The sequence below is a fragment of the Clupea harengus genome, chromosome 6 (genome assembly GCF_900700415.2).
Source record: "Clupea harengus chromosome 6, Ch_v2.0.2, whole genome shotgun sequence".
Lineage (NCBI taxonomy): Eukaryota > Metazoa > Chordata > Actinopteri > Clupeiformes > Clupeidae > Clupea > Clupea harengus.
The window spans coordinates 21,460,951-21,488,834 of NC_045157.1; the positions used below are offsets into that span (position 1 = coordinate 21,460,951).

At 44.4% G+C, this 27,884-nt stretch overlaps 4 protein-coding genes across 5 annotated transcripts; 2 read left to right on the forward strand and 2 right to left on the reverse strand.

The window, feature by feature from the left end:
* Positions 1-3,256: 3,256 nt before the first annotated feature.
* On the reverse strand, positions 3,257-5,423 carry crybgx (crystallin beta gamma X). The gene is made up of 5 exons (XM_042707937.1): positions 5,380-5,423; positions 4,803-4,851; positions 4,452-4,573; positions 4,208-4,343; positions 3,257-3,893 (listed from the first exon to the last, which is right to left on the reverse strand). Exons 1-5 carry the CDS (start codon positions 5,421-5,423, stop codon positions 3,750-3,752), a joined length of 495 nt encoding a protein of 164 aa, XP_042563871.1. The 3' UTR covers positions 3,257-3,749.
* Positions 5,424-7,355: 1,932 nt separating this feature from the next.
* lctla (lactase-like a) lies at positions 7,356-11,970 on the forward strand. Its single transcript, XM_012834628.2, has 13 exons — positions 7,356-7,491; positions 7,649-7,809; positions 7,917-8,004; positions 8,109-8,218; positions 8,417-8,545; positions 8,987-9,082; positions 9,286-9,340; positions 9,483-9,644; positions 9,777-10,051; positions 10,204-10,330; positions 10,453-10,652; positions 11,141-11,204; positions 11,492-11,970. The coding sequence occupies exons 1-13, from the start codon at positions 7,365-7,367 to the stop codon at positions 11,605-11,607; spliced, it is 1,710 nt and encodes a 569-aa protein (XP_012690082.2). The 5' UTR covers positions 7,356-7,364; the 3' UTR covers positions 11,608-11,970.
* A 448-nt stretch (positions 11,971-12,418) lies between these two features.
* On the forward strand, positions 12,419-17,093 carry tipin (timeless interacting protein). Its single transcript, XM_012834648.2, has 8 exons — positions 12,419-12,528; positions 14,279-14,419; positions 14,610-14,697; positions 14,790-14,865; positions 15,149-15,271; positions 15,434-15,497; positions 15,899-16,120; positions 16,309-17,093. The coding sequence occupies exons 2-8, from the start codon at positions 14,293-14,295 to the stop codon at positions 16,581-16,583; spliced, it is 975 nt and encodes a 324-aa protein (XP_012690102.2). The 5' UTR covers positions 12,419-12,528; positions 14,279-14,292; the 3' UTR covers positions 16,584-17,093.
* A 265-nt stretch (positions 17,094-17,358) lies between these two features.
* On the reverse strand, positions 17,359-27,779 carry dis3l (DIS3 like exosome 3'-5' exoribonuclease). Of its 2 annotated transcripts, XM_012834740.3 has the most exons (17): positions 27,577-27,779; positions 26,959-27,112; positions 26,480-26,608; positions 23,055-23,190; positions 22,714-22,881; positions 22,339-22,417; positions 21,476-21,655; positions 21,064-21,233; positions 20,680-20,841; positions 20,137-20,387; positions 19,960-20,052; positions 19,250-19,777; positions 19,012-19,166; positions 18,663-18,841; positions 18,409-18,554; positions 18,145-18,316; positions 17,359-18,008 (listed from the first exon to the last, which is right to left on the reverse strand). In XM_012834740.3, exons 1-17 carry the CDS (start codon positions 27,707-27,709, stop codon positions 17,664-17,666), a joined length of 3,180 nt encoding a protein of 1,059 aa, XP_012690194.2. In that variant the 5' UTR covers positions 27,710-27,779; the 3' UTR covers positions 17,359-17,663. The 2 variants fall into 2 exon arrangements, with proteins under 2 accessions (XP_012690194.2, XP_042563987.1); XM_042708053.1 differs by lacking the exon at positions 27,577-27,779 and having other exon boundaries at positions 26,959-27,153.
* Between the last annotated feature and the right edge of the window lie 105 nt (positions 27,780-27,884).

The following is a 27,884-nucleotide window of genomic DNA, read 5'->3' on the forward strand; positions in this document are numbered from 1 at the left end:
CAAGACATCCTATTCCTTCTGTTGTTCTGGGCAGATAGAAAACTATAAGTGACCCACATTTGTATTCTCTGTTTGTCGGTCTATCAACTTTTGATTGCTTCTTGATAGCCCTTTCTAACGGAACTCTGAACTCTGGAGCACCAGTGAGATATTCTTGCAACTGTCTGGATGCTCTCAGTATGTGTAAACCATGGCCAGCATTTAATTTAGATTACAAGGTCTAGAAGCACCGAGTTAACTTCACTATTAAAAGGTGAGCTTAGGCACAGCACTCCTCAACATGGCACCCATACCTGAGTACTTACCACTTGGACATCAGGCCAAAAGTATTTCTCAGTTTGCATTGAACAAGATATCAAACACAATATTTGTGCCATCTGTTAGCTCAAGGCTAGGCTGTGCATAGGCAGATCAAAGGCTTGGGGAGCAATCTACCGCTCTTCACACACAGCTGCCTTCCTCAGAGAGCAGCAATTGGGCCCTGAGTGTGAGACCATACTGCTGGACGTGCCTACAAATAAATGGCCCTGTCACCCAATTCAAACATTCTCTCTTCCTGTGAGACCAGCTTAGCCACAAGATGCTAGAGTCCTTAGCCCCAAAATATCATGAAAGGAGTGCTGGGTAGGAGGGCTGTTTACAAATACGGCTGTCCAAAGACGGAGAAGGAGAAGTAGACTGTGCTCAAGCAGTGGGTCCACGTATGCTCTTCCAGTTCCAGTGTCCTTATTTTAAGCATAATTTCATAATTTTAGCAAAGATCAAACCTTATATTTTCAGCTTGACAGCTAAACAAACGTCGGTAGGATACATATCAGGAACAACCACATCCATAAACGCTATACTCTGGTGCAAGTGAAAGGATGATAATAATGATAGGATGACTGAGTATATATCTATTTTTACAGCATGTGCCAGGTTATGAACAATCTTGGCTCATACTGTCAAGAAACTCTATAAAGCATTTGCATCAATCTACCAGACTTAGAATTAGCGTGCTAACAAAGCCGTCTCAGTAATCACATGAAATATGTTCAAGTGCACACTAATTTCACAACATTCACTTGTAAATTCTAAGCACCAAGACAACTCCAGCACAGCCATGCCACATCAACTGAAAGCACAGAGAGGATGTTGGCCTGGTCCAGCCTCTGTATGGTACAGATGAGATAAACTGGTTCTGATGATGAGGAGGAGGAGGAGGAGAAGGAGCTGTCGCTGTCTGACATTAGCAGACTGCTTCAACAGGAGCTCCGAGATGGGAAGGGCTGCCAGTGGCCGTGGAGCCGGTGCGAGCGCTGTAAACAGTCTGAGGCGGAGGAGCCATCTGGGTGAGCTGAGTATGATTAATCACATTGGCTGAGGGGGCTGCCGGGCAGATAGATATAGAGGCGGAGAGAGGGAGAGAGAGGGAGAGAGGAAGAGAGAGAGAATGAGGAGAGAGAGAGAGAGAGAGAGAGAGAGAGAGAGAGAGAAAGAGAGAGAAAGAGAGAGAGAGGGGTTGGGAGGAGCCCTGAAACCCATCCATTACCCAGCAGGGGAGCAGGAATGCAGTGTATGGGTGGTCAATTAGTTTACCAGTTTGACTGCAACCAACTTGGTCTCTGGGCATTGACATGGGATCCCCACCACAGCCACTGTGGCCACTGTGACCGTCATACCAACAGCGGCACCAACAGCACTGGCACATGGGCCAGAACTCAGTGTCTACATCAAGACAGCCTCCTCTTCACCCCCGCACTGTGCAGTACACTTGAATTACACTGGGCTGTGTTGTGAATGCCTATTATCTGGGTTATAAGCTGGTTGAATAATAAATGTGTGTGTGAATACAAATGTGTGAATACAACACTGTGTGAATTTGTCATGGTTGTCGTGTGTCTTGTGTTTCTTTTTCAAGATAAATAAATGATGTTGGCCACTAGGTGCCACAATTGCTCACAAATACCTGAGTGGCAAGCCTGTGAGTCATTGGGTCAGAGCTGACAAGTTATTCAAACATTCATTCGGATGAACCTCTCAAAACACCCTGACCAGTCCGATGCTCTCTTGAGTAAATAGTGTTATGTCGCAGTAGCACTGTGAATACTCTGCTTTACTTCCAACCCATAATTGAGTTACAACTTCCTGACATCGCATCTCCAAAGGTCAGGCCTTCACATTCCCTCGGCCAGCTCCTGCACACTCCCCCACTCTCACGGCCTCCCAAACACACTTCAAACCCCCCCCACACACACACACACACCATCAAACCACCACCGCCACACCCAACTCCCGAAGCCACCGCAGACGGGAACAGAGATATCAGCTGCCACGCCAGCGCTCCAGCGCTTAGCACCATCCCACCACCGGACCCCAACTGACAGGGCCTAATGCCGGAGAGCCATCATCAAACCGACAAGAGAGCAGCAACTGCCGTTCTCACAGGGTGCATAAATACACGAGGCGCGGGGGCGCGTACATGTTTCCGTGTGGCTGGCGTGCCCAGGGCCCCTGCGCTAAGACCCCCCTGAGAAGCCAATACATCAGTCCCTCTCATGTGGGTGAGAGGACCAGCACAGCTGTGCCTTGGGTGGGGGGATTAAGATCATAGGTAGCCTCCAGCGGAGCTCTCGCTTTCTTTCTCTCGCTCTATCTGAACGCCGAGGCCAAAGCCTGCTAAGCCTCACGCCATGTCTCTCAACCCCGGGGCTTGGCGAAGCCCCCCGTGTTCAAAAGAGCTGCATTCTCAGTGTTAGGGACACTAAGGACCTGGTGTTATACTGCCAAAGACAACTTCCTCATGATTAATAAACGTATTACTGTGAGACCCACTTTAACTTAATGAAGAACAGGGTCATTTATGGAAAACATTGAGGAAACGTTTTGTCATACAGTTCTGACACGTCTACCAAACAGCACAAAGTGAACCTCAGTGAAGATCTCAAGTTAGAAGAGAGAAGAACATAAAGAAATATGTTCTCATAAAAATGTTTTCTTTTTCTTCTGCATTCCTACTTTTATTTCTTTGGGGTTTAGCCACTTTTCACAGAACTCTGTGATGTCTATGATCTTATTGCATCTGTATGTTATAAAACCGTATGCCCTTGAACGTTTAGTTCATTTAATGTCTTCTGAACACATTAAATACTGTTGGCTCTTTCATTAAGGTTAGTATGCTGGAAAGACACAACACAAAAGGGGTGATTCAAAGACAGCCTTACCAATGACGCCATCAAAAGCCACACTAAAACAAATCACACGGGCTAGTCATCGGTTTTTTTTTCCATTTGTTTATTATTAAAATAGCTTGTCTTGTGGGTCTGTGATTGTTGTGCTAGAGAATGTGCTTGTCATTTATAAAAAAAAATGTTGCATGGCGGAGTGGGTGTGTTGGCTTGTTTCGGGGATCAGCTGAATCGAATGCGACGCATGGAGCCGACAGTGCTGTTCTGAGCCCCCCAGTCAGAGAAGTTATTGTAGTCCTTCTTCTCCAGGACGTAGTGGGATCCTCTGTAGTTGGGCTCCTGGTAGACCACCCAGCTGCAGCCACCAGCCAGTCAAATATATGAAAGTGAGAAAACAATAAACAGAAGTGAGAAAACAAAAAATGAGAAAAACAGCAGTGACATGACAAAACAGAATGAATCATGACTGATCTTATCATTTCCCCAAAGCCTGTACAGTTCGCATTGGAAGTTTACCAGAGTAAGCAGACGTTAAGCAAGCGTTAATGAGTGAAAAGTTTTGAAGTGAGAGGAAGCCTGTACTTACGCGCCACCCAGTACTCGGATGGAGGCAGCCCTGTTGAGGCTGTGGCGGGTCATGAGGTTAGGGATGTCATCCTGGAGCTCTGTCCTCTTGCCTGAGAAACCAGCCCTCTCGTACAGCTGAGCTCGGGCAGGTGTGGAGTCCTGGGTCCCACACAAATACACACACACACACACACACACACACACAGGAGTTAGAGACTGCTCGTCTTGCGTCATAATCCGTCTAATGTCTTATTTTGCATATTTTAACTTCCAAGCTTCTGTGTAAATTTAAACGGGATAATATTCTCTCAATCCCAACAATTCTGTCTAGATATGGATTCATTACTCAGACAGAGTGGGTAAAATCTGCTTTTGTCTAATTACATAGCTTCAACTTAACATAACGAGAATGATTCCTTTTTGTTTTAATGTAAGTGTTTATCTCTTCCTGGTCGTGCAAAGCACCTGCTCACCTGTTTCACAGTGCGCACAGAGCCGACTCGGTCAGCCTGAGCACACCACTTCTCAGTGCAGTTATACTCCCCCCGCTCGGACATGTCCCACAGGTACTGACGCCCACGGAAGTTCTCATGCTCGAAGCCCACCCATCTATGGACAGCAAATATCAGTCAGTCAGAGACACTTAGAGAATGTCAATGTTCATGTCCAAGGTTCACCTCTGGTTGGTAACACGGGGGTGTGTGTGTGGAGACTTACGCTCCACTTTCGACCTGCACGGAGTTGCATCTTTCTGGGAAGTTCTTTTCGGTCAGCTTCTGGCAGTCGGAGCTTAGGTCCAGACGTCTGCCAGCGAAATTACGCTGCTCGAAAAGGGTCACCTGGCGGAGAGAGGGGGAAACACCAATGTGAACACGGGCGACACTCAAACTGATATACACACACACATACACGCATAAGAAAACACGTAGGTTCTTTTAACTTCATAAAACACAAACCAATACAATAAGTGTCAAATATTATTAATGTACTGGGGTACCTCCAGTACCAAAGATTTATGTAGCTAAGGCAGAGTATGTGAAGGCAGAGATAAAGCATTGAGGAACTCACCCTCCCGCCGGACCCGTAGAAAGCACGTTGGAGCACAGACCCCAGCTTGCTGTGGACACACAGAGGGGGACAGTTACTCACACACATGCAGGACACAGTCACATTTTTAACTTCACAAATGAAAGGTCATTTTCTTTCCATGATCACCTGATAACAGCAACGTTGACCACATATACACCAACACATTTTGATCAAGGAAAATTCATGGTTGTTTTCAGAAGGGACCATTTTTTTAAGTTTTTGAGTGGTGGTCACAGGTGAAGAGCACAGCAAGACTGCACTTATTTTATTACGCTCTAAAGTGCAGTTAGAGGGCAATTCTGTGTGGATGTGCGATTGTTCACAGGATATATTCCATTTTCCCCAGCCATCTCGAATTCAGTCACAAATCATTCATAAGGATCTGATTTTTGGAGACGTTTGGGTTTTCTCAGAGAGATACAAAGTGAGCGAGCACAAGGACCCAGTGCTGTTGTCGGGGTAAGGGGGTCTGACCTTTCTTTTTTGACAGACTGGTTTTCTTCCCAATCCCCTAGACCAAGTCAGCCCTGTCCTCAGAACAACACTCTGAACATACCTGGTTTGTTGGGCTAGTCCTGGGACCTTAGTAAAGATGTTCATGTCAGCTCGGCGAGGCCTGATAAATGGCCCTTAAATACAGCGGCCCAGGTCAACCAGGGGCGATACTAGAACACTCAGAGTCCTTCTGCCCCTCTCTCTCTGGCCACGGGCTGCATTGATATGCTAAACACAGGCCCACACATATGCAGTATTTTTGTTCACGCCTGACCTCTGTGTACACACACACACACACACACACACAAAAAACACATACACGAGGGGGGAAAAAACAGGGAGTGCAGTGCAAACACTTTTTCCTCAACAATTCAGCGTTTTTCAGACGGCCAGGGGCACAATACGCTGGCCCTCGCAATAATAAGCACATTCATCAGGGCGCGGCTCGACAGCTCAAGAGGGCGCCTCTCAGGGAGCCACGGCAACAATGAGGACTGGGACTCTCCAGAGGCTACCGCAGAAGCAGCAGGCTTCTGGGATATGGAGCTCCTCTCTACTGATCAGTCAAGGGCAGAACTCAACGGCCCAGCCAACTGATCATGATAAAGTCTACTGATCTAAGCACAATCTGGGATGTTAAGTCCATCTGAATAGAGACCTAAACTATCTGTCTGTATTTCAAAGGATTCATTTTTACTCATTATTTTAACATGAATTTAACATAATTTCAATGTCCTATGCCAAAATGTTTTATGTGATCGAGTCCTAGTGGTCTGGAGGAGAATTATAGACATATGAAGGAAATATTGGAAGTGTTTTATACTTCAGGTCTTACAAAATAATTTAATATTTTGACCAAAAGTGCACCTGTGCTTATGAGACATTTAAAAGAAGAATGCGTATCAGTAGCGTACTGAATGAGAAGAATGCTTATCAGTAGTGTACTGAATGATAAGAATGCTTATCAGTAGTGTACTGAATGAGAATTCAGCTTATCAGTATAGTCAAATTCAACACCTCATTCTTTTTACAAACAAGCATAAGCAATGTTTTTGACAAGCAACACATTTTTGTCCAAGGAGAAGAACCTTCTCTAAAATGGTTATTTCGTAATATACAAAAGTTTACAACCACAACCCACATCATACCGTCACCATGAAGGCCCCAATGCCTTTGTAAAGCCGACGCACAAGGCCACCTCCCTTGCTAACATTAACTTTGCTTACAGGGTGAAATCCCCGTTTCTAAAAAACTTGTTTGTCCCAGCATATTGCGCTCACACTCCATTGAGCCTCAATGGACGGGTATTTGGGGTCTGTGTATTACGCACGAGACCCCCTGAATAGAGAGCAATCTGCTGGATGCTTCGGCACTGTTTTGTGACAGCGCTTCCGAAGCCACTGAAGAGATTTGTTGGAGGATGCGTTAAGTCCAGAAGCTTGGGTACATTCTGGCATTTTGTGGTGGTTTCCAGCCGCGACAAATGCAAGTGCTTTCACAGGTATGTATGTGGATGTGGTGGGGAGTCTGTGTCACAGACAGAGACAGGGACTGAGAGGCACAAGAGAGATAGAGACGCTGCTACTGTCGTGGAACTAGTCTTACGGAGACATTTATTTGATCATCGAGCATCGTCGGTCATCATTATTTCTTTAGCATTACAGCAAAAACTTTATGATGTCTTTCATAGTGGCAGCTCTGGAAAGACTGACATACTTCCTGTCCCTCATTGCCTTCTGTGTTAGTGTGTCACACAGTTGGCTGAAATGAAAACTTTCCTACCAATATGGATCTGAAGAATGGGCCTACAACGTTTGCATTACCGAGTGACTACATACGAATTTGACTTTTTCTTGTTCTGCTCTGAAATGCCTCCTGCTTCAATCTGTGTCTGCACAACATGTTTTGCATGCTGATCTTTTTTAGTAAGTATGCTTTGATGGCAGGGAGGGACTCTCGACTTGAGACAACCTCCATCAAGCGCTTTTGTTCACTGCACAGGAGTAACAGTGACTTTCTCTCCCGACAGGTCTGACAGAGAGAACCATGGCACCACACTTTGCACTCAGAGCTTGCCATGTGTTGTTGATGGTGCTGAGTGTAACCGCATCTGAGGACTTTGACTGGACAAAGACTGACAAGGGATCCTTCTACTATGGAACTTTTCCAACTGGTACAGCAATGTGTGATGACGCAATTGTAAAACGTCTGCTAAGTAGTTCTAGAGAAGCTTTAAACGTAGACGTTTCAGATCATCATGCACGATGCATTTGATTGCTTGGATCGAAAAACCAATCCTAAATGGTTCTTTGCACTGCAATGCTGAACAGGGTTTTCATGGGGTGCCGGCAGCTCGGCCTACCAAACTGAGGGCGCCTGGGACAGAGATGGCAAAGGCATGAGCATCTGGGATGCATTCGCCCACAAAAAAGGCAAAATCTTCTTTAATGACACCGGAGACTCCTCCTGTGAGGGATATTATAAAGCCAAGGTGAGCCATGACATCATGTTAAAAAAATAACCTAATCTAAAACTAAGAATGAAAAGTTGGTCCTTGATCCAACTGCGTTTTTAAGTATTCCACTGTCCCTTTTCCAGGATGACATTGTCTTAATGAAAGACTTGAAGTTAAACCACTACCGCTTCTCAATCTCTTGGCCTCGGATCCTACCAAATGGAGTTAAATGTGAGATGAAATACACGTTGCTTATATAGCACTCATTGTTAAATAGGAGCTATTTTTGTGTCTGAGTCATAGTTTTTATGTTGCCTATTTATTTGTATCAGCAGCACTTCATATAAATGAAAAAGGAATCCAGTATTATGATGACCTAATCGATCATCTGCTGGAGAATAAAATCACCCCGATTGTTACTCTCTATCACTGGGATCTACCTCAGGTAGGTGAGATATTTCACTGAATGCCCACCACCAATAACACAGTGGTGAGACTACAAATGCAGCTTTCTTCAGTAGAGAAGATAAATGTGTTTTTCTTGGAATGGGCAAGACAAATATGAATGAATATTATTATCTTTCAACTTGTATTAGTGTTGGTATAAACCAATCGCATAAACCATCCTATTTTTTCCCAATAGGTTTTAGAGGATAAATATGGGGGATGGCAAAACATCAGCATGGTCAGCTATTTCAATGACTTTGCCAATTTATGCTTTGAGAGATTTGGTAATCGAGTGAAATACTGGATTACATTCAACAATCCATGGGTAAGTCACCTGAACATTTATTTACTTGTATTACTCTCTACTTAAAGCAACACTATGCACCACATTTCCAGTTTTCAGCTATGTCTATCATCTTCAGATACATTTTGATGAAATATGGTCATATGGTCAAGAAAAGCCTTTACACCACGACATCGGCAACCATATGGCCAAAAAAGGCCAGTTAGCAAGCTTTTATCAGTGCTAACCAAGTGTTTGCAAGGGTTTTGCATGCTTTTTAGATAGGTAGCTCGCTAGTTTTAGACCAAAACTCCATAGTGCATCTTTAGGATTCCATCGTTCATAATGCAAGACAGATCATGGCATGGGATGAATTTGTGGTAGTCACTATAAATTCAGACATCTAATTGTGTGTGTGTTGATATACGTAAATATAATATAATTGTATTATGACGGTATATATGGGATGAATTGTCATTGCAGGCTGCAGCTGTGGAGGGCTATGAGACAGGGGAGCATGCACCTGGACTAAAGCTAAGAGGCACAGGATCGTACAAGGCCGCCCATAACATGATAAAGGTGCCGCATATCAAATGTATAGACCGGTCATTAGAATAGCAATCCAACACTGAATTTGCCGATAGCCGTAATTAACTAATTACTTTAAAAAAAAAAATTTAAACTATAATTAATAATTATAAAAGAACAAAATTCACAAATCATTAAAAAAAACTAAAATCCAAATATACTCCTCACATCCTGTCTGTTTGGGTCTTCCTCAGGCACATGCAAAGGTTTGGCACACTTATGACACCCAGTGGCGGAGCAAACAAAAAGGTAATCAGAGGGGAAGATATCAGTAAAGAGCAGCGATGCAGAGCTTACAAAAATGATCAAATGTTGAGTCAGAGTAAAGAATGGGCATACCTTGTTATGTGCTGAGAAGAGACGAAACCATAATGGTAACTCTTTATTGTAGGACTGGTGGGGATCTCGCTGTTAGCTGACTGGGGAGAGCCGGTTGACACCACCAATCAGAAGGACATTGAGGCTGCAGAGAGATATGTGCAGTTCAGTTTGGGATGGTTTGCCACACCACTCTTTAATGGAGACTACCCTCAAGTGATGAAAGACTACATAGGTGAGCAAAAGTAGAGACTAAAGTAAGATACAATTTCACTGTCAACAAATCCAGTACAGAGTAATGTTTCTGCTGAGGCTGACTTGAGGAGAATCTAACTCTTGGCTCTGGTTGAATGTGTCATGTGTTTAGGAAGGAAGAGTGCTCAGCAAGGGTTGGGGACTTCCCGTCTGCCCATGTTCACCTCCCAGGAGAAGAGCTACATCCGGGGCACCTGTGACTTCCTGGGGATCGGCCACTTCACCACCCGCTACGTCACCCAGAAGAACTTCCCTTCTAACCGCGGGAGCAGCTTCTTCACTGACCGTGACCTGGCCGAGCTGGTAGATCCCCGCTGGCCTGACCCTGGCTCAGAGTGGCTCTACTCTGTGCCCTGGGGATTCCGGCGTCTGCTGAACTTCGTCAAGGTATGACCTCACTGACAGGTGCGCTCTGTGAAGAGCATAACTATATGATGGACCATCACATGCACAACACAATGTACTACAATGTTGACAGAACTACTCTAATCAGCTTCGTTGAGGTTGGATGAGGATTGCTTTTTGCTTGTTTTTGTCAGACCCAGTATGGAAACCCAATGATATATGTGACGGAGAATGGAGTGTCAGAGAAGATGATGTGTACAGATTTATGTGACGACTGGAGGATGCAGTACTTTAGGGAATACATCAATGAAATGCTTAAGGGTGAGGTCAAAAAATCTTATAGTATCCCCTAAAAGTAAACACAACAGAACAGAAATGTTGACTGATGCACTGACCTACTCATTAAAATCCTCTTGCAAATGTTGTTTGTTTGGTTTCTACAGCAATAAAAGATGGTGTTGACGTCAAAGGATACACTGCTTGGTCTCTGCTGGACAAGTTTGAATGGGATGAGGGCTTCTCTGAGAGATTTGGTCTGTACTATGTGGACTTTGGAAGCAAAGACAAGCCCCGGTATCCCAAGGCCTCTGTTCAATACTACAAACGAATCATCAGCTCCAATGGCTTCCCCAATCAGAGGGAGGTAAGAGAAGAGATTTGTCTTTATAAACAATTATTATCATTAATATAATATTCATCATCCTGTATTTCATTCATTAGTGTCATTGTGATTGTTAGTAACCACCAAGGGTGTTGCTAGGAGTTTAGAGCCCCCCCCCTTTTAAATTCTGGCTGCTAAATGCACCATTTTCACACGGTTTCAGACAGAAACGGTAAGCCTAGACAGCTCATGGCATAAGGCTGTCATCTGTCTGACATTACCCTGTCCATAATACCACACTGCTGGTCTACACTTTTATACTATGTGACACTGGACATCGCCATAGGTTACCCATAATGTCAGCCTTTGTTTGGTAAACCGAGGTAAAGAGGGCCTATAAAGAGTGTTAAAAAAAATCTGAATCCGGAGCTATTCGTAAAATGTGGATGGCCAGGCCTAATGACGCCCGTGGAAACCACTGTCATTTTGAAATATACTAATGTCATGGCTTTCATCTGATGTCATGACAGGTTGAGAGCTGGAAGAGGAAGGCATCAGAAACATGCTCCTCAAGTAATCAGCTCCTTGCTGCTGGTAAGGGAAACACTGATTAGCAGACAGACCATTGTCTCTGGTTCATTTTAATTTAAGAAAATACCTTTTTAAACTGAATAATTTCTTGAACTCTGTAGGTCAAAAAGTATGTAAAACATAAATGAATATATCATCTGTTTTAATTTAATCTGTTAATTAGGTTGTTCGAGCATGTCCGTTGTTTCAGATATAACATCAGAAATGTCTGTGCGTGAAATTTATGACAAAGCTACTAATGTATGGAGAGTGTATCCATCTTATCCTTATGTCCCATCACTCTGTTTCAGATCCTTTGACAAGCCACATGGAGATGGTCACTGAGATTGTGGTTCCCACTGTGTGCACTTTGTGCATCCTCCTCAGCGCCATATTCCTCATGTTTCTACTCCGACGCCGAATCTAGACGAGATTCCACTGCCATTCATGTCCTTTACAGACAACTGTACATTAGCTGTACCCATTTTTTTTATTGTCTTTATCAAATGTTTTGGCCACATAGAGGTCCATTCATAAAAGATGGCCTCTGTGATTCTGAGGAAGTCAATCATGGAAAGAATGTTGAATTTTTAAGTGTCACTTAACATTTCAGAAAGATGATGGCTCAGAAATTTCAATGTGTAGATTCATTTTTAGCATCAATCCACCCAGATTTTCCCATATTTGAAAGCAGGTTTGGTGTTTGACGTGGAAAAGGTTAGGCTGGGTCATAGGAAAGTGAATGCAATTGTATAGGTCGAAAATAATACACTTATATAACTTAAACAAGTTATTGCAATATGTACATTTTCTAACTGGAAACAGACAGCCTTACACTTACTATGTCAGTGCATACCACCATCCATGTCTTAATCGAAATACTTCATTAAATCATTAAATATTTTTTAAAACGAAATTGAGTAGCTTCTGTTGTTATGGTTGTCTTGTACTTTATAGTACTTATATTAGTAATGAATGGACCTGAGACAAAGGCATAACGTTGTCCATTTACTAGGCATGTCTTCAAGTCTGCGCGCTCATTACATATCAAAACCTGCTCACTACAATGGTATCACGTACTTGCCGTGAGGATTGTTTTTACCGCACATGCTTTTAGGAGCACAGAAACGCCAATTAATACTAAATCTGTTTAAATGTCACTACCACTGTCTGTATGAAACATGCCTTGGCGTTACGAGCGATCTACGTTTTCATAAGCAAAATACTCTGTAGTGACAGATCCAGGCCAGTAGAGAGCTGTAGCCGGCATTTTAGTTGTTTGATTGAACTACACTATAACCAGAAGAGGAAGAGCCGGGAAAAGCAGTCGCTCAACACACAAGTCAAGGTATGGACCAAGAGTTTTAAAAGAAATGCAATTATCTGCCTGTAACACTGCTTGCCTTAGTCAGAAACAACAGGTCGTGATTATTTTGTTAGCGATATTGTTGCATCTTTTATAACAAGGTACATTGAGGTATAAAGTAGGCAAAGCCCACTCTCCCGCCATTGGACGCAGCCTGGCAGGATAACATTAACGTTAGCTGGTAACGTTCAGCTAGCTAGCCACCTAATTCACTCTGTTTATATTCATTCTGTTAATATTTGTCTAAATACTGACCTAGCCTGTCATTTCTGCAATGACCTACGAAATGAAAAACTTTCTTTACTCCTGAAAATATAGCATATCATTCTTACTTTACCAGAGCCTATCATTTGTCAGTGGGATGCCATTTCACTTACTGGTATGTGGCGATAATGTAACGTTTGCTATCTAACTTGAGTTTGTCAGCTATAGCTTGTTGGAGAGGGTGCCAGACAGTTTTATCTGACAATTGATATGTGGCTACCTAGCAAGCTGGCTATGGTTTTAACTATCAGCTTGACCAGTGCCCCTAAGCGCTGGCCAGCATAGGGTCAGTTGCGCAAAGAGCTAGCAATGTTACTGCAGACCAGTTAGTTAATGTTAGATTGTTCAGTTTAAAGTTTAAACAATGTGAGACGGGTCTTCGTGGGGTTGGTCAAATATATCTAAGTTCAAGTTCAAAGTACTTTTGTCATTGTCACAAAAACAACGAGACAGACGAGGCAGCATCAGACAGCTAAAAAAACTTAAGTTGCTGTGCACACTAACTGTCACAGCTAAATAATAATAAATAACAATTAATACATAGATAAATAAATATCCCTGAGTAAATAATAAAAGCAATATATATATTGAGGCCTGCGGCCTACGGTCGAATCACAGCCAGGAAGATATCCTTTACCAACCCCACGAACACGAGTCGCATATTTCTTTTATACATCAATTCTACTACTGATTCATTGAGTTTGAAGACACCAGATTGTTTTCTTTTCTTTTGTTTCTTCATTCTCTGCCCCCCAAAATAGTTCCAACCTGTTGTTTTCGAATTCTTGCTTTCCCGAGCAATGAATACTATCACTCTGCACCCGAGTTGCGTAAAAGAGACTATTTGTGCACATTCATTTGTACACTCACCTGTCTTCATGTTAGATGGTAATGTGTACAAACGGTTTCCCTGCTCCATTTCCTTTCTCGATACATTTTCAAATTTAATGTTATAAGATCACTGCCTGCAATTATGCTCTGGATTTGAATGCATTTAATGTTGACGTCCTTCAATTCAACGATTGGAGTTCACCACATGCGGAGTGATTACTAGCGGTGAAGAATCCGAGTGAGGTCATTCCACGATGTTTTCACTCATGGAATGACTTATCCTATCAGAAATTAACAAATGTTAATAGCTTGGTTATAGAACATACAGCTATGTTCACTATGTTGTCAGTTGTTATGTCCATAGTTGACACAATCCAAGCAGGCTTACTCCTATTTTGTTCTCCAGTTTGCCTGAAATGTTTTTTTTTCCCAGCAAGTGCCATCCAACTTAAATATCTAGCTATCATTACATTCTATTTTTTGACCTTATCCATGACTTAAAAGTTTTCAGGTGCACTCCGAAATGCTTCCTAAATATTTAACATATGTTTAGTCAGACATTCTTTTTCAGCCCTGCGTGTTATTGGTCTGTGGTCTGATTATGATGATTGAATGTTGTTTACAATGTCCTTTGCAGGGGTTCAGTGCGCCATGATCGATCCACTGGAAAACGACTTGTTTGATATCCCTAACTATGAAAACATAGAGGATGAGGCATTCCCGCCTCTTCCTCCCCCCATGTCTCCGGGACAGGATGAGGGGGATCCATTTGCAAATGGTAAGACCAGCAAAAGTCTGAACCCAAGATTGAGTTTCACTTGCGGTGAGGAATCTGCATTTAGCTACATGGCCAAGGGAAAACGGCAGTTAAAGATGTTTGAGTGTGGAGATGTTCTCTCCATGTTTTAAAACCTTGTTTTTATCTTTCAATTTTTTTTTAAATTTGTGTTGACCTTGTGGTTGTTAAGGTGAGGAGGATGGAGACGTCTCAAAGCTACCGGACGTTCCTAAAAGGCGAGGAGTTAAGAGGCCTCAACCTAAGCTGGACTCTCAAAGGTTGGTCAACTCAGTCATCGTGTAGTTGACTTTTAAATCACAGTGCCTCTGATCTCTCAAAGACTGGCATTTAATTGGATGAATCTCCTCAGACTCACATCTGAAAGAGGACTCCCAGCTCTTCGAAACCTGTTTGACAATGTTCGATACAAAGGCAAAGGACATGAGGTGAGTCCCACTTACTTTTCCCACTCGTTGCCCCCGTCCTGCCCTTAGGTGCATTTATCTGAAGATGAGAGGACTTTGTCACTTATTCACACTTACATGTTCATATAAGCGTACAAACCCAACTAAATCAGGTTTAGTTATGTCAATCTGTCAGTCTCTTTCGGAGTGAAATGAGTTCATGTAAACTGCTCACAGGTATCAGATGTGTTGCGTTCACCTACCTCGTGTGGCATCTCATTTTGGTTAACTGGGTATCTTAGAGTTTGCTCATGTGTCCATTAAGGCTGAGGATCTGAGGGTCCTAATGAAGAGGATGGAGAACTGGGCACACAGGCTGTACCCCAAACTCCAGTTTGAGGACTTCATCGACAGGCTGGAAACTCTTGGTGCCAAAAAAGATGTGCAGGTGAGCTGAACAACAACACAGAACCGTAGGGTTGGGCCACAGGGACTGGCTAGTAGTGGTTTTGGTATAGTTTGCTAATTTGATGCGGCTTATATTTATTATGTCATAGTAGTATATAATTAATAAAATCTTAATCTCACCTCTCACCCCCCATCTCCTCAGACCTGTCTCAAACGAATACGACTTGACATGCCCCTCCTACAAGAGGACTTCATGAGTAAAGAAGGTGAGCCCATGAGATGACCAAGTGTGAAATAGTTTGGGTGGTTCAATAGTGGTTCAGAGCCATCCTTGTGGCTCTTAATATAATTGTGTCTTTTGATACAATTGTGAAGGATGATGAAGATGTATTCAGTATTTTGCCACCAGAGGTTCTGTATGACATATCAATTTAAAGCACTGAACTCAAAACCCTCAATATTTTCTCAGTTCAGAAACTTCAGTTCAATTTGATGTTTTGGGCCAGACGTTAATAAATTACATACATACAAGTGACACAAAAATATAACAAAACATTTCTCCAAAAAGGCAGATGGAACTGTAAAATTCCTGTTTGTTGGTGGGGAATCGGAGGTCAGAATTATTTCTTACATTTGTGTAAAAAAGTCGTATTTGCCATGGTTTCAGATGAGCCTCAGGATCGTGTCCTGGAGGATTCGTTTGGAGAAGGAGGATTCCCTGAGGAACCCTTCATACATTCCACCCCTGCCCCAGCCTCTGCCTCTACCCCTGCCCCAGCCTTTGCCTCTACCCCTGCCCCTGCGTCCCTGTCAGAGGAACAGCGGCAGCGCATTGAATTGAACAAGAAGCTGGCCCTGGAGAGAAGGCTGGCCCGAATGGAGCAGCAAGGTGACGCCCATGCCCAGAGTTCACACAGCATGTTCAGTAGTGATCCATCACCCAGTAAAACATGCCAAAAATAATCTGATTTATTATTTATAATCTCATCTCAGTTATATTTAGCTTTGAACTAGAACATAGGATATGATTTTGATTGACAAATGAAACATGAAGGTGAACTGCTCTGTGTTTTTCAGGTGCCTCTCAGCCGGACGTGTGTGGTGAGGTTGAGGAACCCTCTACAAGCACATTCACTCAAGTCAGCCAGGAGCAGGAGCAAGAAAAGGAGAAGGAGCAAGAGAAGGAGCAAGAGCAGGAGCAAGACAACGACAAAAACATGACCTGCTCAGAACCCAGTGATGTAAACACATCAGAAAAGAAAGCTCCTCCCCAGGACTCTCCATTAGTTGATGATGAGGAGAACTCTCCAGTCCCAGAACTGACCAATGGCATAGAGGACAGTAGTGATTGACCACACCCTCTTTCTCTTGCCACTGCCTTTCGCCACCACCAGGCTCTGCGCAGGTCGCCGATCAGGCTGATCTGCTCTGCATAGGTACAATAATAAGTTTACCCACTCCAAATTACGCAAGCCAAATACCTACAGTTTGTGTCAGTCTTTTTCACATCTCATCCAACCAGTGCCCAATCATCCTATCAAGCCAAACGACAGTATACTTTTGATTGAACAGAGCTTTGTTGAGCGAACACATTTGTAAATCACCTCGAAGGGCCTTTACGCGAAGCTTGGGCAGTCTGCGTTTGTTTCTTAACTGCCTCCACATGTGAGTGGCAGAACTGTAGTGGCGACAGTGAGGTGACGGAAGACAGACAGGACAAGGAAGATTATTGCCCCCGTCACCTTGTTCAGATGTGTTGCACTTTGTTTAATTTTTTCCCAATTCTGTTTGGTCTTTGTTTTTTATCCTGTTTCATTTTTTGTAACTATTTCTTGTCTTTTAATAAAGTTTGCTCTTTGTGTGAAGAACTGATTATGAAGTAGAACTTTCAAACAGGACTAGAAGCTTAGGTCTTGATCCAGATTATATTGAATTATATAAGGTCACAAAAAGCCCTGCATACAAGCAAACTTGCCATCAACACATTTTATGCCCATAGGCTGTTGCTTGGGTAAAGATACTAAAACCCTATTAAATCACCAGTGTCTTAAGTGAAAAAGGGCTTGTGTTTAAACTTTAATTCCTAATAATTCTTTCTAAAATTTCAGGGGCAAACGTTACAGAAAATCTATGAAAATATATTTTTATTAAAAAGCAATTCACAACAATCCATAATTTTGATTAAAGCCAAATAAGTGTCCTTAGAGCTTGCCGAGCTCTGTTGGTTGCACAGAGTCCATGCTACTGTGAATCAATACAGCAAGTGACCACTCACGCATTCTATAGTTCTGAAGTAGTATAAAAGGTGGTTCATCGAGTTCACTTAGGATGAGAAAGTGTACAGTCCCTTTTCACCAAAGCCTTAACGATCTAAAATACAGCATCAGGAAGTCTCTCTATACAAAAGGAAGACTGGTGATGTTATGAAGGCCCTAGGCAGAGGTAGAACATGTCTGAACTTCAGCACTGGGGGCCTCACAAGCATGGAGGTCCAGCAGGGCCATCTCTGCAATCTCCTGCAGGATTGAGTAGAGGTTGGGTTGCTTGCTCTGTCTGAACTCCCTCTGCTCCTTTGACAGCTTGGGCACCCTGCCCTTCCGCTCCTCGGCCTGCTGAGAGGCCTCCTCGGCCAACCGCACCACCTCCTGCACCAGCTCGGAGCGGCCGCGGCCTTTGGGTTGCGCCTCTGCGACCGGGGCCTGGTGGGGTCGGCTGCTGATCACCTCCAGGCAGAGGTTGAGTGGGTGGCAGCGAGAGGGCTGCACAGAGATGCGCACCTGGGTAGACGAGGGAGAGATGAGGTTACAAAAATAATACAGAACACACTAAGGGCGTTGACTGGCAGTTCAGTCAACAAGACATGCTGTTGATTTTGATGTACAGTGGATATCAAAATGAATATGACAAACTCACAGTGATGTGGTCAAATATGCTGAAGTTATGTGTTCCAGTACTCGTGGTGGTGCTGATCCGATCCACCTGTCTCTCCAAGGCCCCTGCCTTCCACTCACAGCTGCCATCCCCCTCCACACTGACCACCTGATTCTCTCGGTTCTTCACATACACAGGACCCCTAAGACCATAGCTAAAATAGAGATGCATAGAGTTACTCGTTACCTGTTTACTTTCTTGCGTCTGTGCAAGACAGCTTATAAAGCAACTCAGAAAGGGCTGTACCGTGGAATAAAAACCAGCATGCCGTTGGCCCTGATGGCATAGATCACAGCATCAGCTACACAGCGCTCATCCGTGAGAGGGTCCTTGTCTTTAAAGTAGAGGCACTGGAAGAGCTCTGTGGACTGCTTCTGAGCATGCTGAGATGCCTAGACAGGGAACAAAGGCCACACCAAAATGTCCAAAACATCTTTAAGTAGAACAAAAACTGGTTGATTTTAAAGTGACGTAAGCGAGGTCAAGAGAGTTCCACTTACTCTGTTCCGGTTGTTAACTTGGTGAGCTAGCTCCTCCAGGTCCTTGTTGGAGGCCAGAACTTTGCTGGGTGCCAGGCCCCTCTCAGCATTAATGGCAGCCATTAGGAGGCGATGCACAATGATGTCGGCATAGCGACGGATGGGGGATGTGAAGTGAGTGTAGCGGTCCAGAGCAAGACCTGACACCACAGAGAGAGACGTATGATACACAGGATTTCTCTTCAAGGGAGATAACATGCTATTGGTAATGGAAAACACAGGCTATTAAGAAGTGAACGGATGCAAACCACCACTTGAGACAGTATGAAAAAATACATGATTGTGCTTTTATGGGAAGGAGGAAGTTTACCATAGTGGTAGTACTGCTCTTCTGAACATGCTCCAGTGGAGAAGTACAGTGCATTGGACATGGCCTGAGTGGCCATCATCCTCAGCAGTCGGTTCACTACAGGATCACGCTGGTCCACTGCTTGGTCCAGAGAGTCTGCCAGAGCCTTATTAGACCTGGGGGAAGCAACAGGGAGACCTTAGACCTTTGGGATGGGTGAACAAACCTGACATGTATTTTTCAGCTGTGTGGACAATACCTAGTATTGATGGCGAAGCTGCGAGTGCGAGCGCTGTCGATGAGCTGGTTGAAGAACTCCTGGCGTGGGGGCGGGTGGTGGCGCAGCAGGGCCTGGTGTGGGAAATTCTCCTGGATCTTGCGCGCCACCCAGTGGTTGGCGTAGATCATGCACTCGGCCACCGTCTCGTGCACCTCCAGCGGCTGCCTGGGCACCAGGGCCGTGATGTTCTTGCTGCTGTCCAGCTGGGCGCGCACCTCCACACCCTCCAGCTCCAGCGCGCCACCCTGGTCCCGCTGCGCCCGCAGGTGCCGGGCCACGCGGGTCAGCAGCCGCAGGGCCTGCAGCAGCTCGGCCCGGCGCCGGCACCGCTCCGCCTCGTCGTCCAGACGGTCCAGCTCCGGGACCTCGGCCTGCTCCCCATTCAGCAGGCTCTGGGCCAGCTCGTAGTGCAGCTGGTAGGAGGAGCGGATGAGTGTGCGGCCGTACCACACCTTGCACACAGCCAAAGACTGGGCGTCCAGCTGCCACATCACACTCATGGCGTACCTGCAGTGGAGGGCAACCTCAGCTTCTTCACACTGATCGAAAGGAAACAACCCCTCTCCACCCTCAACGAAATAAACCCCTTCTTGACTTTAAGAAAATTCAAACTAAAACCATGAACATGGCATAAACATATTTATATTTTAAGTAACTTAGATACGTTTCAGATTTCTAGTTAAACTCACCTGTCCACCCCTCCCAGCAGGGAGCAAAGGTCTGCACTCAGCACTCCCGGCAGCATGTCATATCTCCGGTCAGCCAGGTAGTATGTGGTAGCTCTGGTACAGGAAAGAGGGTAGTCAAAATCTAGCTTTAAAACTAGACTTAAAGTTCAAAGGTCAATGGGAGCTTTGCCCCTTCACCTTGACCGGGCCTCCAGGTCGGTCAGCGAGCCCTCCTGGACAAAGTGGGTGACGTCAGCAATGTGGACGCCCAGCTCTAGACGGGTGCCTCCGGGCAGGAGGCGGACGGACAGCGTGTCGTCCACGTCCTCACAGCCCAGCGGGTCGATGCTGAACACCAGGTGTGTGTCCCTCAGGTCCAGCCGAGAGCTGACCTCCTCCGGCTCCACTCTCCAAGGCTGTTCAGCCGAGCTCTCCGGCAACTGCCGCAGCTGATGGGGGGGGGGGGTTACAGGTCAATGATGGATGTTTTTTATCTTTTTCTTTTTACATAAGCTTCTGGCACAGAAAAATGCATTGTGGGACATCAGTACAAACTTTAAAAAAAAAAAAAAAGCCCTGTGTCAAATGTGAAAAATGGACAGGTGCATAACAGAGGGAGAACTGGTTTCAGTAACGTATGTTCATTTTTACATTCCAGTTTTTTTTTTTTAAGACTTCAACATACACCTAATGTGCCCATAAGCCCGGACCTTGATGAAAGGTCTACTACAGCAGGCTCACCTGTGCCTCAGAGAATGGAGGTACGTTTATGCAGTTTTCCACCAGGATGGTTTGGACTTCAGTTTCCAGTTCACCTGACTTCCCCAGAACCCTTACAGTGTGGCCATTGGGATAGAGTGAGGTGCTTTCCCATAAGTCCAACCGCACGATCACTCTATGGTCCTGATGAACACAAGCACAGTTGTAGCACATTTACGAACACAAACAAATGTTTCAAACCAAGCCTGTATTATATATGACCAAGCAGTCACAGTGACCTTACTGAACTTTACGATTACTTTAACTTTAAGATTAAATCATATTCCAGCCCTGTGGAAAATCCAGTCATCATGAGATATTGTGTATGTATGTGTGTGTATTTGTGTGTGTAGGGGAGATGGTCACCTGCAAAGCCTCAGCTTGCTGGGTGCTGATGCGGATCTTGGGTATGCGGTAATCCCAGGGTGTGACCAAAATGCGCTGAGAGTTGCGACTCTGGGACTGCACCTCCTCCCTGGGGGGAAAGGTCACTACGTAGTCTCGCCAGTTCCTCTGAACAATCCCCACCACCTTGCCTGCAGAGTGAATGAGCAACACTATAAGGAGAGGTGCCGCTGTAATCAGCTGCTTTCAGAGATCCAATAAACCAACAATAGGCTCACACATGTAAATTAATCATCCCAGTTTTTGGTTGAAGTTTTCTTGTTTGAAAAAAAAAAAAAAGTACCTTTTTAGTTACCATCAATATCCTTTATACTCTTCCAACATGCATGTGAACTTAAACTCAGACTTAATGGGGTGGGCGTGGCAGGTTTACCTGTGGGCATGGGCTTGCTCTGGGGCTCCTCCCCTGCCTTGTCCTCCCCCAGGCCCTCGTGCAGTGCAGTGTTGCGCCCTCGCCACTCTTTGGCGGGCAGCAGCTCCACGGCCACCAAATCTCCATGCACCGCCCGGTTCCGGTTCTTCCCCCCGCAGACCAGGACGTCACTGTTCAGCTCTGCTCAGTCATGAAGGTGACAGTGGTGTGTGAGTGAAGATAGTAAAAAGGTTTGAGACAACAGGCACTTTTCCACTGAAGGAACTCCGGGCCCTTGGTGGAGCGAATGTTTACAGGAACGACCCTAATCAGCCCTTTCAGCCTTTCTGTTTGGTTTCCATTGCTGTGCAGGAACTACAGACCTACACGTGACGTAGCCTATCGTGACATCCATTATGACCACAACACAATAATAACATATTTCACCAGTGGCAGCACCAACATTAGACCATAAAAGGCTGCCAACACCAATTAAATGGCTACATGGCAGCTGTCATTCCTTGATAAATGAATATACCAGCACTACTATTATTCATTTGATTGATTGTGTTCATTCAGTGACTATAGCCCAAACAAGTTTACTATGTAAGCTATAATTCATCTTGCTGGTTTTAAAAATGGTGCTTGTTGTTGTCTTCCAGTCACGTTGCGTTTAACCAATAGGCATCAAACATCACTACAACCGCCACCCAGAAGTTTCAGGGCCGCACAGAAGTACCCATCCTGGCGTTGGTATTTGTTTTGCCCCTGAAAACGGCCCTGCAGAGGCAGTTTCCTAAAAGGTCCCGGCCCCCCTAAAACGGCCCTGGAGTTCCTGCAGTGGAAAAGCACCTAGTGAGACTGGTGTCGAATGACCTGCTCACCTGAATTCTTGGTGGTCGAGCCCTCAAATCGTACAAAGGCCTCATGTTGAGCTCTGTGCTTATTCACGTTAAGGGTACCCTGCAAACACACACAAAAACTAATCCTGTGAGTTTTAGTCTAATAGCAAATGACTACATTTAGTAGCACAAACTCTACATGCTCAGGTCATAGTTAAATTAGTTTTGCATGGTGGCTGAATCCAACTATAAATGCCATGCACAAACCATAGGGCACAGCACTTGCATTTTTATCAATACAGCTTAGTCCTCTTTATTTAGAGGATTTGTCATTTCTGTGTCTGACAGCTAGCATTTGGAGGAGGCATTTCACCCCTGTTAAGAGTTCAAACAGAGCACCATTCCCTGCATGCTTGCCTGGATGAACCTGCCAGATTTGATCCCTGCCTCCAGCACCTCAGCAGGGAAGTGCTCTGCATACTCTCGCTCTGTGCTCTCACTCTCACGCTCCTGCAGGGCCTGGCAGATGGAGCTGTACAGCTCATGAGCTGCCAGCAGGTCAGGCCAGAAACTCTGCAGGTACTCCTAACAGCAACAACAGATAGGTCAGGAGGAAATCATTAGGACACATAATGTATAACATATGACAGATGGTATGGACACTAGATGCTGGGGATGTTGATGATGGATGAATGATATGGGTCCAACACAAGCAAAACCGCCATATTATGAATGGATTTGGTCTGTCCGTCTGGTACCTGAGTTGAGATGACATAAATCCCACTGGCGCTGCTACCAAACTCAGCCACTGCCTCCTGGTCCTCTGTGATCATGACCACTGGCCTCAGGCCGGCCAGATGATCGTGGTACCACACCGCTGCATGGTAAATACACCTACCAAAGGAGACCAGTCGTGTTACTCTCATATCTATGATCCCATTACAACTACAATGGGCTTCGGTGAGTATACACAAGACTGAACTCATTGGATTACTCTGTCTAATTTGTCAAGGGACACATTTGCCAAAGGACATAAGAAAAGTGCTCAGAAATATTTAAGTAAAAACTCCACTCTCATGCAACTCATCACACCTGTCCGCTGTGGGCAAGTCGGTCTGAATGAGGGTGCCTTTCTAAAACCGGATCCTCCCCACTCCCTCTCATGGAGAGTCACGGAGGGCTTCCTGTTTGTAGTAACACTACAGAGGGCACTCTTAATGAAGGGGTAGGGTGTAATACAATGGCAAGCTTTGGAAGGCCCTCAGCGAAAAAAGGAAATCGACATCAAAGTTGCATTCACTGAAATAACGAACATAATTAAAAACACCATAAAACATACGTTTTGGAGACTCAGACAAATATAGGATTTCTTTCCTCTTCACTCTTTTCATTATGTGTGTGTGAAGCTACATTTCATGTTTTATTTACGTTAATATCTCCACACGCTATAATAAGTAACTTAAGGACATTGGGCCTCATTCTCGAACGCAATTAAGAAGAATTTAAGAGGAATTTAAGAGGAATTTCTTCTGAATTGGATTTAGGACAACATTTGGCATTCATGAAAGTTTTTCTCATCTGGGATTTGCTCTGAACTTCAGAAGACTTTCCGAACTCGAAATAGCAGTCGTAACTCGGCCAGAGTTTTCCCCGTGGGCCATCTTGTGGTTTTTGGAGGAATCGCATTTAAGAAAACTCTCCGTGTTAATGAATTTGTGAGAAATCGTTGGTGATTGCGTTCATATCAACTCTACAGATCCTCGGATTAAAGTATCATTAACAATTACGTTTCACATGTAGGCCTACAGTCATGATTCTACGAGGCACCGTGATGTTATAAAATAAATAAAAGGACTACACCGGAATGCTGCGCTCGTCTAGTGAGCGTCGTTTGGCACTGCCGTCTGTGCAAGTACGGCAATCCAGAATTTTCAAGTAGTTCCACGTTGGTGGAACGAACTGCCTAGCACTACCAGAGCATGCGCGTTCCTCTCTACCTTTAAGAAGCTTTTGAAGACCCAACTCTTCAGAGAGCACCTCCCTTCCTAACTGGCACTTCGACTAGTGCTTAACTTGCACTTATAGCAGTTACATTCCTGCACTTCGTTTTTATTTCCTATTTCGTTTTTCTATTTCTTATGTAAAGTAGTATTTATTGTTACACTAGGTCTCTATTGCTCGTAGCTTGACTGTTCTATCCCTTGTACGTCGCTTTGGACAAAAGTGTCTGCTAAATGACTAAATGTAATGTACACGAACACTGCAAATGTAAGTGAATAAATAAATAAGCACTAAACTCAATCACGTTGATATAGCTATAGTGGAATAGAATGGACACATCTACATCCTGCAACAGTCCATCTCTGCACCGTTCAAGTCATAGACATATATAGTTGAAGTTAGATCTGCGTTTACTCGACGGTGATCGCTTTCCGCTTTGACATGACTCGTTTACGAGTTGCTTTCGTGTAGATTCGGTCGATTCCGACTGCACACGTCACTACGGTTGCGTGCCCTTATAAGGAGCTGGCAGGGCGTGTATGTATGCAAATTCAGGAGCACGAGAACGCGCTTTCAATTTAAGAAAACTCTTCCGGGGGAGCACAGCCCAGAAAACTTCTGCTGCGTAGGACCACATTTTCAAGCGTGCATGAATTTGGCGGATGTCTTTTGCTTAAGTTGTTTTTCCGAAGCCCGTAAGAAACATTTCAGAAGAAACTTCAGAAAATGTTCGAGAATGAGGGCCATTGGGCCTCATTCTCGAACGCAGTTAAGAAGAATTTGAGAAGGAATTTCTTCTGAATTGGATTTAGGAAAACATTTGGCATTCATGAAAGTTCTCATCTGGGATTTGTTCTGAACTTCAGAAGACTTTCCGAACTCGAAATAGCAGTCGTAAATCGGCAAAGTTTTCTCAAATGCGATTCCTTTTTTGAGGAATCGCATTTAAGAAAACTCTCCGTGTTAGAAGTGTTAATGAATTTGTGAGAAATCGTTGGTGATTGCGTTCACATCAACTCTACAGACATCCTCGGATTAAAATAATAATAAATACGAGAATATTTGTATCATTAACAATTACGTTTCACATGTATAGTCATGATTTTACGAGGCACCGTGATGTCATAAAATAAATAAAAGGACTACATCAGAATGCTGCGCTCGTCTAGTGAGCGTCGATTGGCACTGCCGTCTGTGCAAGTACGGCAATCCAGACTATTTTCATTTGTAGTTCCACGTTGGTGGAACGAACTGCCTAGCACTACCAGAGCAGGGGCTTCCCTCTCTACCTTTAAGAAGCTTTTGAAGACCCAACTCTTCAGAGAGCACCTCCCTTCCTAACTGGCACTTCAACTAGTGCTTAACTTGCACTTACAGCAGTTACATTCATGCACTTCGTTTTTATTTCCTATTTCGTTTTTCTATTTCTTATGTAAAGTAGTATTTATTGTTACACTAGGTCTCTATTGCTCGTAGCTTGACTGTTCTATCCCTTGTACGTCGCTTTGGACAAAAGTGTCTGCTAAATGACTAAATGCAAATGTAAGTAAATAAATAAATAAGCACTAAACTCAATCACGTTGATATAGCTATAGTGGAATAGAATGGACACATCTACATCCTGCAAGGGTCCACCTCTTCACCGTTGAAGTTAGATCTGCGTTTACTCGACGGTGCTCGCTTTCCGCTTTGACATGACTCGTTTACGAGCTGCTTTCGTGTAGATTCGGTCGATTCCGACTGCACACGTCACTACGGTTGTGTGCCCTTATAAGGAGCTGTCGGGGCGTGTATGTATGCAAATTCAGGAGCACAAGAACGCGCTTTCAATTTAAGAAAACTCTTCCGGTGGAGCACAGCTCAGAACACTTCTGCTGCGTAGGAGCACATTTTCAAGCGTTCATGAATTTGGCCGATGTCTTTCAGAAACATTTCAGAAGAAACTTCAGAAAATGTCCGAGAATGAGGCCCATTGTGACTGGGCCGCAGACTCCCTGTTGGAGGGTTTTATAATCCACTTCCACTCCGCTCTAATTGGTTTTGGATGGCACTTAATATGCCGGACCCTCCACATGAACGCGCAAACGGAGTGGAAGTCAATAGGGAGAGGGTGTGTAGGGGGTGGTTTTTGAAAGGCCCAGGGTTGACAGCATAGCGTGAGTGTGTGATTGATGTCACTGACCTTGTCTGCCATTTCTCTTGGGTTTCTCCCTTCTCCCGAGGGCAGTAGGAGTACTGCTGGAACTCATTTGCAAAATGAATGCAGTCATGCCGCGGATCCTTCAGCAAACTGCGCAACCGGTTGTACAGCCTGGTCAGGACAGAAGTCAAACTCAACTGCATTTATGTCAGTAGGAAGATTCTCAGGGCTTTCAAACTGACAGAACAACTACAAATGTGTGCTTTTTCCTAAATCAGCACCTATTACAACACTGCACAAGAAGTAGTGTTAAAAGCTGAAACTACAAAATATTAGTATAGAAGAATGTATCCACCCAATGCATCCCAGGTGCCAGGTGACACTTGACAAAAGGCAGCCCTGACACAGACCGGACCATCACCTGAGATCTGGGACCATGGCCATGACAACTACTAAAAGATACTGTGAAGGATATCAGCTTCAATGATATCTCAGGGTGGTTTCAACCCTAGTGGCTGTACCTGCGTCCACGGCTGTGCTGCGCAGCCTGGCAGGCAGTCTGCATGAACACAATCCCCTGAAGCTCACGGAACTCCAGCACTTCCAGGAAATCACGCACCACCCCTGCATCTGGCACGACATAGTGCGTCACGTCTTCAGGCAGGGTTTTACCTTCTATACGGATGGCAATTACACAGAGGCAGATACAGTCTTTATAAATGAGGACAAAACTTTATCCACATACCACATATGTTATTTGGAAAGTTGGCTAGTTATGTGGATGTCAATATTTATATGAAACGTCACATCCTCAAATATCGCTACACTGGTAGGATAAATTCGTATCCAATCAAAACAGAGGCGCTGCCAGAATTCTAGCTAGACCAAAGTTAGCAATGGGCGCCAAACTTACTCCATAGCAGAATGGCAAAATCCACAGTTGACAGTAAATCTTACAGCATTTAACTTAGGTTGCAACGCCAGGATACATAACGTACATCACTATGTACTACTATGCCACCTAGATATTCTAGTCTTATAACTTACACTAAGGCACTAAGTTAGACAATTCAATATCGGTGGTGGCTACCAAGGTAGCCAGCCAGCTAACATTTAAATGTACAGCCAATGTATTTTACCGTTGTGACATGCAGCTTGACAAAGTGCGCTAAAACAAGGCACATGCTCTCTAAGATAGTGTTCACGGACGACACGAACTTTTCCCCCGCGGGAACTTTTTAAATGTAAAATCCTTTCTGTCTTAATCATCATAACAAACAGGTGAAACCTGTGACAACAACATTACTTATGCGGAAGCCTTCCAGAAACGCGTTGTACGGTGTCTCTGAGGGACACAATAGATGGAGAACAGCTAAATTCACTGATCTGGTAGAGAGAAGAATAGCCTACATAAAATCTATTACACACTGTTGAAGGACGAGTGACA